This window comes from Coloeus monedula, assembly GCF_965178545.1.
Source record: "Coloeus monedula genome assembly, chromosome: 4".
NCBI lineage: Eukaryota > Metazoa > Chordata > Aves > Passeriformes > Corvidae > Coloeus > Coloeus monedula.
This window is the reverse complement of record NC_138784.1, coordinates 30,434,195-30,448,809: the sequence shown is the minus strand read 5'-3', so window position 1 is coordinate 30,448,809 and position 14,615 is coordinate 30,434,195. Positions and strand designations below refer to the sequence as shown.

The 14,615-nt window shown below is 37.1% G+C and overlaps 1 protein-coding gene across 3 annotated transcripts in view; it reads right to left on the bottom strand.

The window, feature by feature from the left end:
* Positions 1 to 477: 477 nt before the first annotated feature.
* CDK17 (cyclin dependent kinase 17) overlaps positions 478 to 14,615 on the bottom strand; it is a 90,579-nt gene continuing 76,441 nt past the window's right edge. For all 3 annotated transcript variants that reach the window (XM_082279723.1, XM_082279724.1, XM_082279725.1), the window contains 12 exons: positions 12,959 to 13,015; positions 10,894 to 11,008; positions 10,281 to 10,375; positions 9,590 to 9,652; positions 6,803 to 6,926; positions 5,706 to 5,826; positions 5,079 to 5,176; positions 4,717 to 4,822; positions 3,874 to 3,916; positions 2,916 to 3,006; positions 2,607 to 2,684; positions 478 to 2,185 (listed from right to left, as the gene is read on the bottom strand). In XM_082279723.1, the coding sequence (XP_082135849.1) occupies positions 2,148 to 2,185; positions 2,607 to 2,684; positions 2,916 to 3,006; positions 3,874 to 3,916; positions 4,717 to 4,822; positions 5,079 to 5,176; positions 5,706 to 5,826; positions 6,803 to 6,926; positions 9,590 to 9,652; positions 10,281 to 10,375; positions 10,894 to 11,008; positions 12,959 to 13,015 (1,029 nt within the window). In that variant the 3' untranslated portion in view covers positions 478 to 2,147. The remainder of the gene's footprint in view (positions 2,186 to 2,606; positions 2,685 to 2,915; positions 3,007 to 3,873; positions 3,917 to 4,716; positions 4,823 to 5,078; positions 5,177 to 5,705; positions 5,827 to 6,802; positions 6,927 to 9,589; positions 9,653 to 10,280; positions 10,376 to 10,893; positions 11,009 to 12,958; positions 13,016 to 14,615) is intronic.

Genomic DNA, 14,615 nt, shown 5'->3' with positions numbered 1-14,615 from the left:
TCTACAATGTATTTCCTACAAAGTTAATTGGTATAAAATCTAGATCAGATCCATAGCAACTATAAAAAAATATATAATAACTATTTCAGGACAAGGTTTGTCATCAGTGCCAACTGTGCCTCTGCCACACATGTAGGGCTCATGCTGGGATCAGGGGAGCCCCGCGCCTGTGTCCGAGGCTCGTGTCATGCTCCCAGGCTGTGTGACACGCGGGGCTGGCTCACCAGCAGTGACACTCTGGACCACGCTACTGAGAAGGTCCCGAGCAGCCTCAGTCACGGATGAGTCACGTCACTTTCACTGCCACTGCGCTGAAGGAACTAAAGGAGCAGCCAAAGGTGACCCTGGGGGCTCCCACAACACACGGACCTTGCTAAACGCTGCCAACAATGCCCCAAGAACCGCAAGTTCACTTAGTCTGTATTTTTAACAACACAGGGCTTTTGTTATTATAAATTTCAAAACAAAACCAAAGAATTCCACATAATATTTATACTTTCAAAAGTACAATATTAATACAGGTCGGTCAGTTAGAAATAACAGCAGTTTGTTAGGTCTACAAGATTTAACGTAAAACCGGTTTACAAATGCTGAAAAGCAGTAGTGGTCCAATAGTCACCGTTACACGTGAATTTCTCTCTTCCAGAAAATAAAATAAAAAAAAAAATCCCAATTCAAATTTACTAGTATCAATGAAATATTAATAAAACACCCCCAAACATGCCACAATCACTATTCACAAATAAAGTTAAAATGAAATATACAAAAATCCACTTAATACTGTTAAATAACAATAAACTACGAGATTTCCTGAACAGAAATGGTAGGACCCCTGAACGTTTTACAGTGAATGTCAGGAAAAATTAAGTTACCTATGACTATTTTCATGGTATACCAGCCAAAGATTTACATGACCATTTCAAAATATACCAATAAAGATTTACAGTCTCTTTAAGATGCACTAAACAAATAGGTTCATAAAGGTGAACACAAATGCTTAAAAATACTGTAACCATCACCAAGGGTGTACTTATGATACTCACTGAGATGCATAAGCATAGTAGTAATATGTTTACTATCTCTGGAAAACAGGTAACATCTAAGATCTGAAAAACTCTCTAAGTTCCCATTGTAAAAGCTCTGTTAGCATAGTGAGTTCTTCTCAAGTACAAACTTGCATCTTTCCAGTTGATTTCAAGTGAATAATGCACAAATGGGAGACCAACAAGGTGGGAAAAGTGTGACATTATTCCCATGTTTGTGTAATTAGTTGTCCTGTTCCTCTGTAATGAGAAGTAAGCCAGGGTCCAACATATACGAATTGTCTTTTTACTATTTGTATTTCTAAGTTAAAAACAAGGTAAAAAAGTTATTGTTTCTGCAGGCCCCATATGCACAACAATGTGCAAATATGTTATGCTGGAGTAAGCCTGACAAAATGTCCAGCCTCCATGCTCTAATTCATCAATAACTAACACAGGATCTGAGAGCAAATCATAGTTACTTTTCACTTGTTTGAATCAACCTTCACACCATGTGCTTTTCAAAAACATAATATGCATTATAATTTTTCAACTATTTCAACACATACTTCCAATGTTAAATAAGGAATTAAGTGCCAAGAACTTAGAGCATTAAAGATGGCTCACCTATAGCCAAGCAAAGCTATGTTTACATTCCAGGAAACACTGCAGTTTAAGAAATACAAAAAAAGCCCTGCAGCAGTAGAACATTTTATCAAGAGAAACAGATGCATTCACATATTATAAAGCCATTGCAACTTCTTCAGGCATGGAACTGTTGTGTTAACTATACAGACAGTAGTTATTTAGCAGCAATGATTCCGCAATAAATAATGCACTGTGTTTCTCAGTCCTGCACAAAAATTGCAGCTACAGTTACATCAACAGCTGTAACCTACTGGCTCTAGTGGCAGAGGAGACCTTAAAACCAACTGTACAAAAAATTGTCACACTGTGACAACAAATATAAAAACATAATTTGCAGGTTGGAAATAAAAAGACTCCACTGTTAAGAGGACAGTGTAGACAAACTGCGATTCCAAGTCCACCAAGAAAAAGCACTGCCTTCGGATCCGAGTCCTTGACCGACAGGATAGGCTTGGCCTTGACTCTGCACTGCCCCCTTTAGAAAAGCATGCTCTGCCTTCTGTTCTTCCCATGTCCTGCAACACAACACGGACCATGGTAAGAAACCGAAGCACTTGCACAACAGAGTATTAAGTTATTACCAAGATCTTTGTCCTACTTCAAGGCAACTCCCCTTGTGCTTCACCCAACATCAGCATCTTTCTTTTAACGGCGCTCACTGCATTGGTTTTTCACTTTGCCACCGTTCACCCCCACACGGTACTGGTTTGGAACTCCGAAAAGTTCTCACCTTCACAGTCCCTGACCATCCCTCGTAAAACTCACATCTTTCTGTGCACTTAGCTTATATGTCTCTACAGGAATCTCAGTAAATCATTCTGGATTTTTGTGACACTATATTCACACAAACCAATTTAACAAAGCATTTTTCAATTGCGAATGCCTCTGGCACAGCATTCTTTTAGCAAGCATGAGAAAAAATAAAGCTTTCCATACCGGTCTCTGGGTAAGTGGAATTTCTAAAGCCAGGATCTTTTTGCAATTGAATCTCTTTTAGACTGAATATTGAAACACCTGAAATGTAACAAAGAAATTAATTCATATACAAATGTAAAACTATGTTTTATTGATCAAAATTATATTCTTAATTATATAGTTTAGATAAAAAAATGTTTTCAATTCACAAATATATAAGTCTCTAGATATCAGACTTCTTTAATAGATTAGAGAGCTTTTCCTTACACCATGTACTTAGTTTTAATGCACTATCTTAACAACAGTCTGCTACTTTTCTACTCCTCTTACTTTCAGGCAGAGTGTGTACTCTTGTTCCAAGACTTCTGAAGTATGCATGTTTCATGGCCTCTTCTGCTGAAATTCTCTTCTTTGATTCATACTATTAATATAAAAGCATACAAGGGTGTTGGCTTCCATTAAAAATCTCTTTGCATCAAGTGATTTCATCAAAGGGAGAAAGAGTTCTATTTGCTCAATATTTCCCATAATTCACTAGGACAATTATTTTTCATTACTTTCATTTCATACATGACAATCTAACGTTGTATCAGAATCAGTACTGCCAACATGTAACAAGATCACTAAAATAGTAAAAACAACTTCTGCAAATGGATGCAGGTCAAAACTACACCTACTCTTTATTTATAGATGGTACAATGATTAGATGTCTCCTGCTTGGCATCTGTGCAATTTTGGACAAGGCTGCAGACATTTAAAAGCTGCATACAAGCAAGTTACAGTGCTGCATCTACTCAAAGATGCAGGAGTTGGCCTTCCATCTTCCTTCCAGCTCCTTTTTAATACAGATTCAAAGATAAAACCCACATACCACTTCAGCTTTTGAATACAGTTGCAACATCAAGGAGTAATATTACACCTTAGGAACTCCTCCTTTAGTACTAAACTCAGTTTATCATTAAAGAAATCTAGCATTTTTAGATAAAAGTTTTGGTTTAATACCGTATTTCACAAGAGATTTAGTTTTTTCAGGGCTAATAGAATAGTTCTATTTTTACAAAAGGTAGTAAGAGAAGAAATCTGTTCTGGGGGAAAAAAAACAAGCATCAGTTTTTTAATTCTCACACTAGACTGGCTTCTTCCCACATCTGTCACCCACAACAGACTCTGCAGCACATTCCACTTTGAGATAGATCTAAATATTCTGGCTTCTAATACATTTTGTATATAATATACTAAAACTTGAAACTTGCACTTTTATAAAGTAAAGCCACAAAACACATCTTACTTGAAGGAACTTCGCTATCAATTCAATTCCTTCCGTGTCTAGCCTAAAAAGAAAAATATTTTAAAAAATTAAAACAGTTATGGAATTGTATTTATGAAAGTAAAACTGCAGAGGAGCTGACTTCATTAAATGATATCAAACCCGAAAATTATATCTAAACATGGAAATGCTTTCATCCAAACTACATTTAATGCTTTCATCCAAACTACATTTATTCATGTTAATGTGAATACATGAGTCCTAATATCGAGGAACAAGACTATTTGGAAAACACTGGGGACACACAAATCCTTAGTTTGGATTGTCTTTTACTAGCTTGACATGGGTCATTTATTTTAATTTTTAAAATTATTTCTTTTAAGCTTAATAATACTCATTTACTAGAGGGACACAATGTTAGACCTTCTTCTTCAAAGTCAACAACAAATGTCTTTGTTATTAAGTTTATTTATAATTGCACAGACCCTTCAACTTCGTCATTATGGTTTTAAAATGATTACAGGAAACCTGGCCATTTTAACAAATGGCCTAGGCCTAGTATATAAGCAGAAGAGAAGTAGTGTTTTTTGGGAAATGCTGTGTGAATTCTTCTACTATGGAGACATCATTAATCAGAGTTTATTGTTCCATAGGTCATTAAGGAGCTGTGGTACCTACAATGGTATTAGAGAAAGCAATCACACAGTACCAGGTTCTGCTCTGCATTATCATCTGCCCACAGTTACACAACTGATGAATAGTTTTACACTATTCAGTAGCAGATTGTACTTGGAAATGCATTCCCGCTTAGGAATATGCAAAGCCACAGGGACGCATATTTTCTATTAATAAAACACAAAGTACCTTGGTGCATGGTTGATGAGAGGTTGTGGTTTATACTTAGGAAAGTTGTAGTTTCTAAATTCATCACTGGAAGAAATGCCTGGCCATGTTTCTTGACATGGAGTTCCTGCATTTAGAAGCAGTAACAAATTCAACTCAAAAAATGGAAACAAACAACTTTGACATAAAAAAGCATTTAATCCTGTAATTTAAAGGAGAAAGGTAAAAAATCATTCAGTAAGCCCATATTGTGCACCCTCAGCTGTACACTCAGCTGAATCATTTTTCATAACCTTGATTACAATGCAATATATAATATTGTTCTACAGTTCTCATACAAACATGGTGCATTAACATTAACATTGCTAGAAGTATCCATTTACCAAGAAGTCTGAAAATTAAGTGCAGTTCATCTTCAACAGTTGAACCAGGAAAAAGAGGCCTTCCTGATGCCATTTCAAAAAATATGCATCCGACGCCCCTTTATAAAGACAGAGAAAAAGATAAAGCAGCAATAACCCTGTAATTTCAGCTCATAAAGGCTTCTGGGATTTCTCTTCAATTAAAACAAATGATTGGTTGTTAGCCACGCCCTGCTATTAAAATATTTAGAAAGATGTGTAGCAACAGAAGAGCTGTCAAAGTCTAAACAAAACTTGTGTCATAGCTATATTACATCCTCTTCCTTCACATGTTGCGTTAATCAATTTTATTAAAGTTCATGGTAAAATACCATGTTACCCTGTCATTAGGAAAAGGCAGCTGTTTTTTTCCCTAATACTGTGGGCCTAATGCTGGCTTACTCTGAGCAATAAAAAAGTACTCTGCATTTTCAAAGAGGAATAATAGCATCTTCCCAGTCTAACAATCCTTTCCCTAAAAATCCAACTCAGTTGCAGCCTATAAAAATTCAAAGGTTGAGTATTTGAATGTTACTATTTAACAGCAAAGTTGACATTTTTTCAACTTGACTCAGAACAAAAATTTAAATTAGACAAAGCTATACAAACCACATGTCAATTTGAGTTGAATACTCTGAAGATCCAAGGAGAACATCAGGTGGTCTGTACCATAATGTGACAACTTCATTGGAATAGGTCTTTGTAGGAACAGACTTTGCTCTAGCCAATCCTTGATAAAAAGGGAAATGAAGAGTCATGTACAGCTTGCTGAAATCCTTTTTGTATGAAACTGACAAACTATTTTAAAGACCTTATTATACTTGCTAAATATTGTCTCTTAATGTTATTTAAGGCCCTAATAAATAGATTTCTACAACTTGTGATTGCCTTTTGGTATTTATGGCAATCTCGTGGTCAGCATTTTTAAGCACAGAAGAAAGGTAAACAGATCAAAACCTAGACTAATCCTGTAAATTCCATTAAATTGGTATAGCATTAGATCAGTACGACAACTCCTTGCTGCAAAAACCTTCTACACTGTTTCTGGAAAACTACACTGCAAAAGGCAGAAGGCAAACAAATAACTAAATGATGGAAACAGACCAAATAAGTGTTGGATCAGCAGGGGTTTTCCATCCTAACACTGGCAATTTGTCAGCAATATCTTTAATAAAATTCAGGTCTATCATGTTAGATGCAATCTTCTGAGCAACTTCCATTCACACAGACGGGGTAAAATCAGAGGCACAGAGCACAACTTTCAAAGGATCTTCCAGACACAGAAGGAAACAGGAAAATGTGAATGCCCCACTCTTCTGTAAATCCCAAGGAATTTGGTGTATCACTGACAGCATAACACCTGACAATTTAGCACATGAACAAGCCCTTCCTCTCTCCTGTCATGGTTACCCTGCTTTAGAGTGACTGTGGAGTGTTAGGAGAAGCAACGTGAGCTCCACCTTAGGGATTTGACTAAGCATCAATTTCACAGGAAGCTGTAAGACTACTTTCAAATTGCAAGTCGAGTGACAGTATTACCTATAGAGACTCTGATTATACCCTGTAAAAGACTGACTTTCATTTTCCATTTGAGAACAGCCAAATTCACTACAGACCCAAGGTACTCATTTCTCCTTTATAAGGCAAAATTAGTTTCCTTTGCTGAGACAAAAAGAAAGTTATTACAGAGTAATTTCAGGCCATACCGAAGTCTGCAAGCTTCAGTTCTCCTTTCTCATTAATTAGTAGATTTTGCGGCTTCAAATCTCGATGTAACACCTTTCTCCTATGACAGTATGCCAAACCACGAAGAATCTGATATAAAAATAGCTACAAAAGAGAACATTCATATAAATTAGACAAACAATGTTAATCTACAGATTACATGACTAGAAAGCCCATTTGGGCACTGGAGAGTTAAGTACTGAAAGCAGGACAAAATTACTTCTCAAAAAGTGAATTATTCTCCTTATGAGCAAATTCTGGACATCATCATTATTGTTCAAAGATTTAAAATCCTTTTATGCTAATGCACTGCTTTAACACTGTACTTTACAACAAAGACTTTAAGAGCAATTTGTTCAGTTTAACTGAAGAGGAACACAGGGCTGTTTATTTTTAAAGTAAGCATTTACCACTTCTCTTCCCCACACTAATGTCTTCAAAGATAACTGTCTCTGACTATATACTCAAGTTCCCTTCTGCCGCAGAGTCTCTTCTGAAAATGCAGCTCAGCAGCGTTTCTATCCAACTGTGCTAAACTACATAAAGAATGTCTTGGCAGGCTACTGGAAAAATACACATAGATTCACAAGCTTAGGGAAGATGGATAAATGGGTAAATGAGGATTATTAAAACAGCCCAACTGCCTCTGGTATTTACAATCATCCCCTCACCTTGACACACAACACAGGTTTATTTTAATCCTTTGGAATAGCAAGACAAGCAACAACTTCAGTCATGCATATCAATCCGGCACATACATAGATATAAAAGTAGTATGGGGTGGAGAAAGGTTTAGCAGTGGGCAGCCAAGCAAGTTTAATGTATTGCTGCAAATACTTTGCAGTTTCTGTATGTATAAAGGGTCTGATCTTGAACATAGGACTTTTGGGTAGCCATTGCTGGCATTTACCACACAGCATTCCTCAGCACAGGTAATCAAATGTACAATGAAAAAATACAGAGCATTGCAGAAAACAATGTGACAAATTCATCATGTAACAGGACCTCTGAGGAAAAACACTAGAATGTTTTTATGACCATGTTCTAACATATTGGTTTATTTTTGCACCAAGTGACACCACCAAATTCTTTTTCATAAACTGGACAAATACACAGCAGGTGTAGTTACATCCATCTGTTCTCAGTCTGCTGACACGGGATTCATCTGTGCTAGAAAAACAGGAACTGGGATTGATTTCTTTCTCTTTGCTTTCTTTTCTGAAGAGCAGAATGAGAAGCAACAAGTCTTGTTCCATCTACTCATGCCCATAATGTTGCAGGGGTAATCAGTCCCCAAGCTTTATTATCAGGACTTCAATAGAAATCAACGGCCTTCCGTAGTGTACACTGGGACTGCAAGGATTAGTCAAGAATGCAAAGCAGATTGCTCTACAGAAATTGTGAAGCTTCACCACAGTTAGCAGGGAGCCTTTTGGAAATGCACAGGACGCCATGTATTAGCTCAAAATTTTGGTTAAAACACTAATACCTGCAGAGATCACACATACCTTCATTTTGTCAAAACACAAAAACCTAAAATTAGCTGAGGAATGTGAGGGAAGTGATGACAGGGAGGTCTCTCAAATGTTAATGATGACTCAAACCCCCACAGTTATTAAAAGGTAAGCACCTACAGCTACCACAGCTAAGCAGCTGTTCTGGTTTCCCAGTGCCAAAGGTACTGACCATTTAAATTTTCTCTTTGAGCATAGCTTAAACCATAGGCAAACAAGGAAAAACGGTTCCTCTGCTTAGCTCAGATTACCACAAGCAGATTCTGGCTTGTTCTCTAACTACACTTACAGCTTTCCTGTATTTTTTTTAAGCTTAAAGCACTGCTTAATAACTTGCAGATAATTAAAAACACAAGCGTAATTATGATTTTTGGTTGTCTCTCTGAAGTAGAAACAGATTAAAGAATTTCCCTTTGCAGACTCAGAGGAACCAACGAAGTAGGTTACGGCCAGATGTCTTTCCCTAAAGATACTTGGCAACGGAATGAAAGGGAAAGCTCACCAAACAGTAACCAATATCTAGCCTGAGTACCAAATCATTTCACGACAGTACTGTACTCCGTTTGGTCTCTTCTAAAGCCCTAAGTATTAAAGAGCACAACGAGTTATGCCAGTTTTCCAAATAAAAGCCTGCTTTTTACAAGAGAAATAACACTTGACCCAGAGTTAGTTTCAGCAGGCCAGATTGGAAACTGAGTCACTTGACCTGGCCACAACCACAGCTAAAAGAAAAAGCAAATTAGGCCTTCAGGAAAATTATTTCTATTTTCTTACTAACAGAAAGATGAAAATCACTAATTCTTAAATATATATTTTTAATTTCTTACTTGTGTGGTAGGCAGTGGCACCCAAAAACACATTCATGATTGAGGCTACATTTTCCTCAATGTCCATATATAAATTTGAGGATATACCAAACTACAGATTTAGTCAATGAGTATAAAATAATGGGAGGACAAGAAGAAGTCAAGAGAGTTAAGAATGTATTATTTTTAAGGAATTTTTAAATTTTAGATACGTAACTTCAAAGAGAATGAAAACATTTGAAGTTATATAATCTCTTTTCAATGTTTTGAACGCTTAAAACAAAAAGATACCATCTGATGTCAAATGTAGTTAAGTCAGGCTAAAAAGGAAGTTAAATTTCTTTATTTTATTTTTAAAGAGACTAAACTATACAGCTCCTGATTATTTAGCTCTCTGAAATTCTTAGGACAAAGCTGGAAGGCAGTCACTGTCACTAAAAACACTCACCTTTACATTGTGCATACTCATGATGTTACCACAGTCATCCATGTACTGCTTCAGGTCCTTGTCCTATTAAAACACCATCATCATGGTTCAGTAAAATTATGGGCAACAAATTACATGAACATTACTTATCGTTGGAACTGAAATGATTATCAGAAAAATGATATTTCTGCAAAAGGTATTAAATGATAAAAAACCCAAAAGCCTGGACACAAATACCCCTGGCTTTCCAGAGGATAGAAGGACCCATTTTCCAGCAAGCTGTACTGTCTCAGGCAACATTATTTGCTGTTGCCTTCTCCTCCATCTATGTGTGGCACAGTATTTTATAGAATTGGTATATTCTCCAATTACATTGAAAGTCAGCTATGTCACAAAAGAAAAATATCATTGGAACTATAGTGTGATTACCATTTTATACAGTTAATGATTTTGGACAAGTAGACAGTTTGCTCAGGCAGACCACCACTATCTGCTATTAATGAAACTCTGAAATGATCACAACAGTATTTACTAATTTACAGCAATTTAAGAACTGAATACACTTTTCTCATTTTTAGCTGAAGGACTGTAGATGCAGGAGAAAATTCGAATAGTCCCAGTATTTTTAAAAAAAGCACAGAATTCTGTTGTGCTTCTGTTTCTTAGAAACAATAAATAAAATGTAAAGCTCACTAATTGTTTAAGCACTTACCAGGTATTCAAAAACAAGAGTCAAAGACTTGTCTGTGTGCACAATATCATGCAATGTAACAATATTTGCATGTTTCAGATCTTTTAATAATGACACTGCAAGAGAGAATAGGAAGAACAATAATAGTGCAAAACACATGAGGAGTAAATGCAATTTCTAGTTAAATTCACACATATAAGCTATGTGAGTTTTTTTAATAAAAAAGCTATTTTTAAGAACATAATACTCATACAGATCAAGTTGATAAGAAAGGTATTTAATCAAAACACCAAACACCCACTCGAGTAACAAGCTTGTAAGTATTTCCTATACATTTCAGACAGAAGGAATTTTGTAAAATGTATTCTGAGTACCTGAAAGTTACTTACTAACAGCAGTCTAATTCAGTATTAAATCACCCACTGCATTTGAGATCACAATCACCCCCCATAAGGAAAATAAATTTGAAACAAAACTCTGAATATGTCTGGACTATAATTTTCCTCATCAATAATAATAGCAACTTCACTAATGTCCTATGTAGCCTATATATTTCCAAGTACTGATGGTGCTTTGGTCAAGAAGAAATCTAGAAGTATCTGAAATTCTAAGAATTAAGAAAAAAAGTTACCACCTTCTCTTATGGCTGTGCATGGTGCTCCCTCTTCATGTTCCAGGCGGATTTCTTTCAGAGCTACCAGATTCTCTGTCAATTTACTTCTCCCCTTATAAACTGTTGCGTAAGTACCCTATAAAATGGAAAAAGAAGGGAACTTCTACAAGTTGTTCCTTCATCAAAACATTAGTTAAATAAAAAAACATTAACTTCTGTCTGAGGATCTCATAGGTTCCGTTTTGGATATGAACAGTTTTTACATTATATTCTTTTGACATATGTAAAAGCACAGAAATATTTTTTAAGCACAGGACTGAACTCACAAGGGATGTATATGCTTAGCAGTTCTGGAAATTACATGGAAACCTAAATACCACAGAGCTACCAAAGAAGTCAGATCAGGTATCATTAAGTTCATTAAGTTCACTGCTGGGATCATTTACACTCCTGAAAGCCTCTCTCTGACTATGGATACCTAGCTTGGGTATCTCTATACTATGCTGCAGTTATGTTTCCAAAGGCTGCAGACACACTCTTCCACAACCTTAAAGAAAACATGTAACTTTTTGATAGCTTCTTGTCATCATTATGTATTTTTAGACAGCAAGAGACTCAAAACTCTAAAAGCATGCTAAATTAAGACAAATCCTGACAAGTACGAAAAACTAATCCCTACAAATGCCAAGAAGCAGCAATGAAGGTACAGAAACTGCCCTAGATCACTACAGTACTGTAAGGCTCTGCAGAGGGATCTGGACAGGCTGGGCTGAGGACAATATTATGAGGTTCAACAAGACCGAGTGCCAGGTTCTGCTCTTGGGTCACAACAACCCCATGCAGCACTATGGGCTTGGGGAAGAGTGACTGGAAAGATGCTCAGAAGGTAAGGACCCTGGGGTGCTGGCTGACAGCAGCTGAATATGAGCCAGCATGTGGCCAGGTGGCCAAAAAGGCAATGACATCCTGGCCTGTGTCAGCAACAGTGTGGCTAGCAATTTCAGGGAAGTGACCGTCCCCCAGTACTCAGCACTTGTGAGGCAACACCTCAAATCCTGTATCCAGTTCTGGGCCCCTCACTGCAAGAACGACATTGAGGTGCTGGAGTGTCCAGGGAAGGAGCTGGTGAAGGGTCTGGAGCACAAAGTCCTATGAGAAGCAGCTGAGGGAGCTGGAGGTGTTTAGCCTGAACAAAATGAAGTTCAGGGGGATCTTACTGCTCTCTACAGCTGCCTGAAAGGAGGCTGTAGCCAGGTGGGCGTCAGCCTCTTCTCCCAAGTAACAAGAGATAGGAAAACAGGAATAGGCTTGAAGTTGCATCAGGCAGGCTTAGATTTGGTAACAGGAAATTGAATTGTTTTAAATGAAGGACTGACTGCAATATTCACAGCAGAGATGCTGACCAGCCCTGCCTCCTTCTGCAATGTTCACTATATCCCATTTCAGTGCTCCTTGCCCATTTTCAATCCCATTGGTCAACCTCAATCAAACTGGACAGGAATGACACTCGGCCCCTCCTGAATTCCACTGTTTCTCTGGAAGTCAGAGGCTGAGTGGAGGGGGAAAGCCACACTGCCGCCCCCCACAGAAGGATAGACAAAATCCAGTGTTACATACTTCACTTGGCAGCACCTGGCTGGCTGCCCAGCCCAGGTGTGCAGGCTTCTTTACCAGAACATGCATAGCTACTGCCTGTTCCTTAAAAGCACTGGTCTGTAGTCTATCATGAGTGTTTCAACACCTAAGTCATGCCAGGAGGACACCAGACTTAACTATTGTTATCATCAACAGAATGATTTTGTCTATGCAAAAAAAGCCAGCCTATGTAAGAAGATCACAGCACATTTGCTAATGGAGTTTTGCTCCTCCCCAACTCTATGACAGTTTTCCTGCTTTTTTTTTCTTTTGCTCATTATATTTGCATAAACATTTGTGTGGTTGTGACATTGTTACTTGTTGAATGTGTTCGATTTACTGAAAAGATAAATTCAACGGGTATTTTGAAGGATATGGAAAATTTCAGTTAACACTTATGCAAAATTTTAAACAGCACATTGTCATCATTCCAAAAGAAAATTATACATACCTCTCCAAGCTTTTCTAACTTGATATAGGTTTCCATTTTTCCAAATCCAATTTCTGACTGCAGTGAAAAGAAATGGCAAATTGATCACTAAAACCAAACACTTCATTTATACATCAGTTAATGAACAAGCTGAACTTCATTTATGAAAATTACCCGACAATACTTGACTAAAACGGCACGATTCTGGTATTTTAAGAACAAATTAGCACATTGTGATATAAATGCATCCCAGCATCCAAGCCCAGTGCTCAGCCTGTTGGCCAGTCTACTGTGTATCCTGCAGGGATTGTGAGCTGAGTTACACTTAGACCAAAACCTGACTTTAACCTAACGCCTGCTTAGGTCTTCTCCACTCTTCTGCTCTGATTACTACTAATGAGGTTGTTACAACTTAAAGCACAGAAGTAATCTCAAACTAGTCCATCCTTTCTCTTGCTCAGTATAACCATACCCTGCTTCTTTTTTCAAAGTAACCTTATTTGTTTGCTATGTTCAAGATCTTAGCTCCAAGTTTCCTCTCCCATTCTGACAGCTCATCTTTTGGACTAAAACTTTAGCAAGAAAATCCCTAAACATCACTCTCTGCAAGTTTCAGCTTTGTCTCAACAGTTCACATTTGATACCTCTTAACTCCAAATCTTTGTGTATTTTACTTGGATCTACTTATTCACTTTCTCTTTTTTTGTCACCAACTTAGCTCTGCAATGCAAGCCAGAAGGATGTGCCTGCCTATGTAACAGATTTACTTCTGAATACACTAAGATCATTACTCTTTTCCTGTTCAAATCCACTGCTACTCTCATATTTAACATGATTACCTCTTACAGTTATTTTCTCCTAAGACCACTGTCAATTACACCAAAGCTTTCTATTGTTCCTGCAGTGTAAAGAATGCTGAAAATAAACATGTAAACATGCAAATTCTTGAAGCAATTTACAAAATGCATATAGCCTGTACCCTGTCAAACTCCAAAATTTATAGGCTTCATGGGATTATGCTTTACTGACAACTGAACACACATTGTGACAAAAGAGCCAGGTTTTCTCCCTGTAATCACCCCCTCCTTGCACTTCCAAACATAGCTCTTCATTGGCTGTTTCTTTCCAAGGAACAATCCTTTGAACCTAAGCTGTCTTCAGCACCTAGATCCACATGTCACATGTTCATTTGCTCCTAAAAACCTGATGGATATTAAAGTTTTTTACTCTTTCATGGTAACACAGTGTAACATAAATACTGCTGACTGTATTAAGATTTGACAATAATGTCATTGTCAATATCTGAAGGTCAGGAAAGTTTGATTCTTAGTTTTCAGAACGCATGTATGAAAATACATCTAAACTAAGGGTAAGATCTTGTCTGCAAACATATTTGATATATCTGGGGGGGAAAAAAGGATGTATAATTACATTAATATAACATTAAGAGCAATTCTGCTTTATGAAACTGGTGTTAGAACTGAAATGTTTTAGAACTGGGTAAAGAGACTTCAGCATCATGCATATTTAGGAGCTTGTTGAAGACAAACTGTTTATCTCAAAATACAAGCGAAGTTGGTATTTGCTAACCTTGTAACTCCAGTGAGATTTTAAACATATCACTGATATAGGTACAATGTTAGCAAAATAAATATTATATTTCCACTGTGCCTTTTGA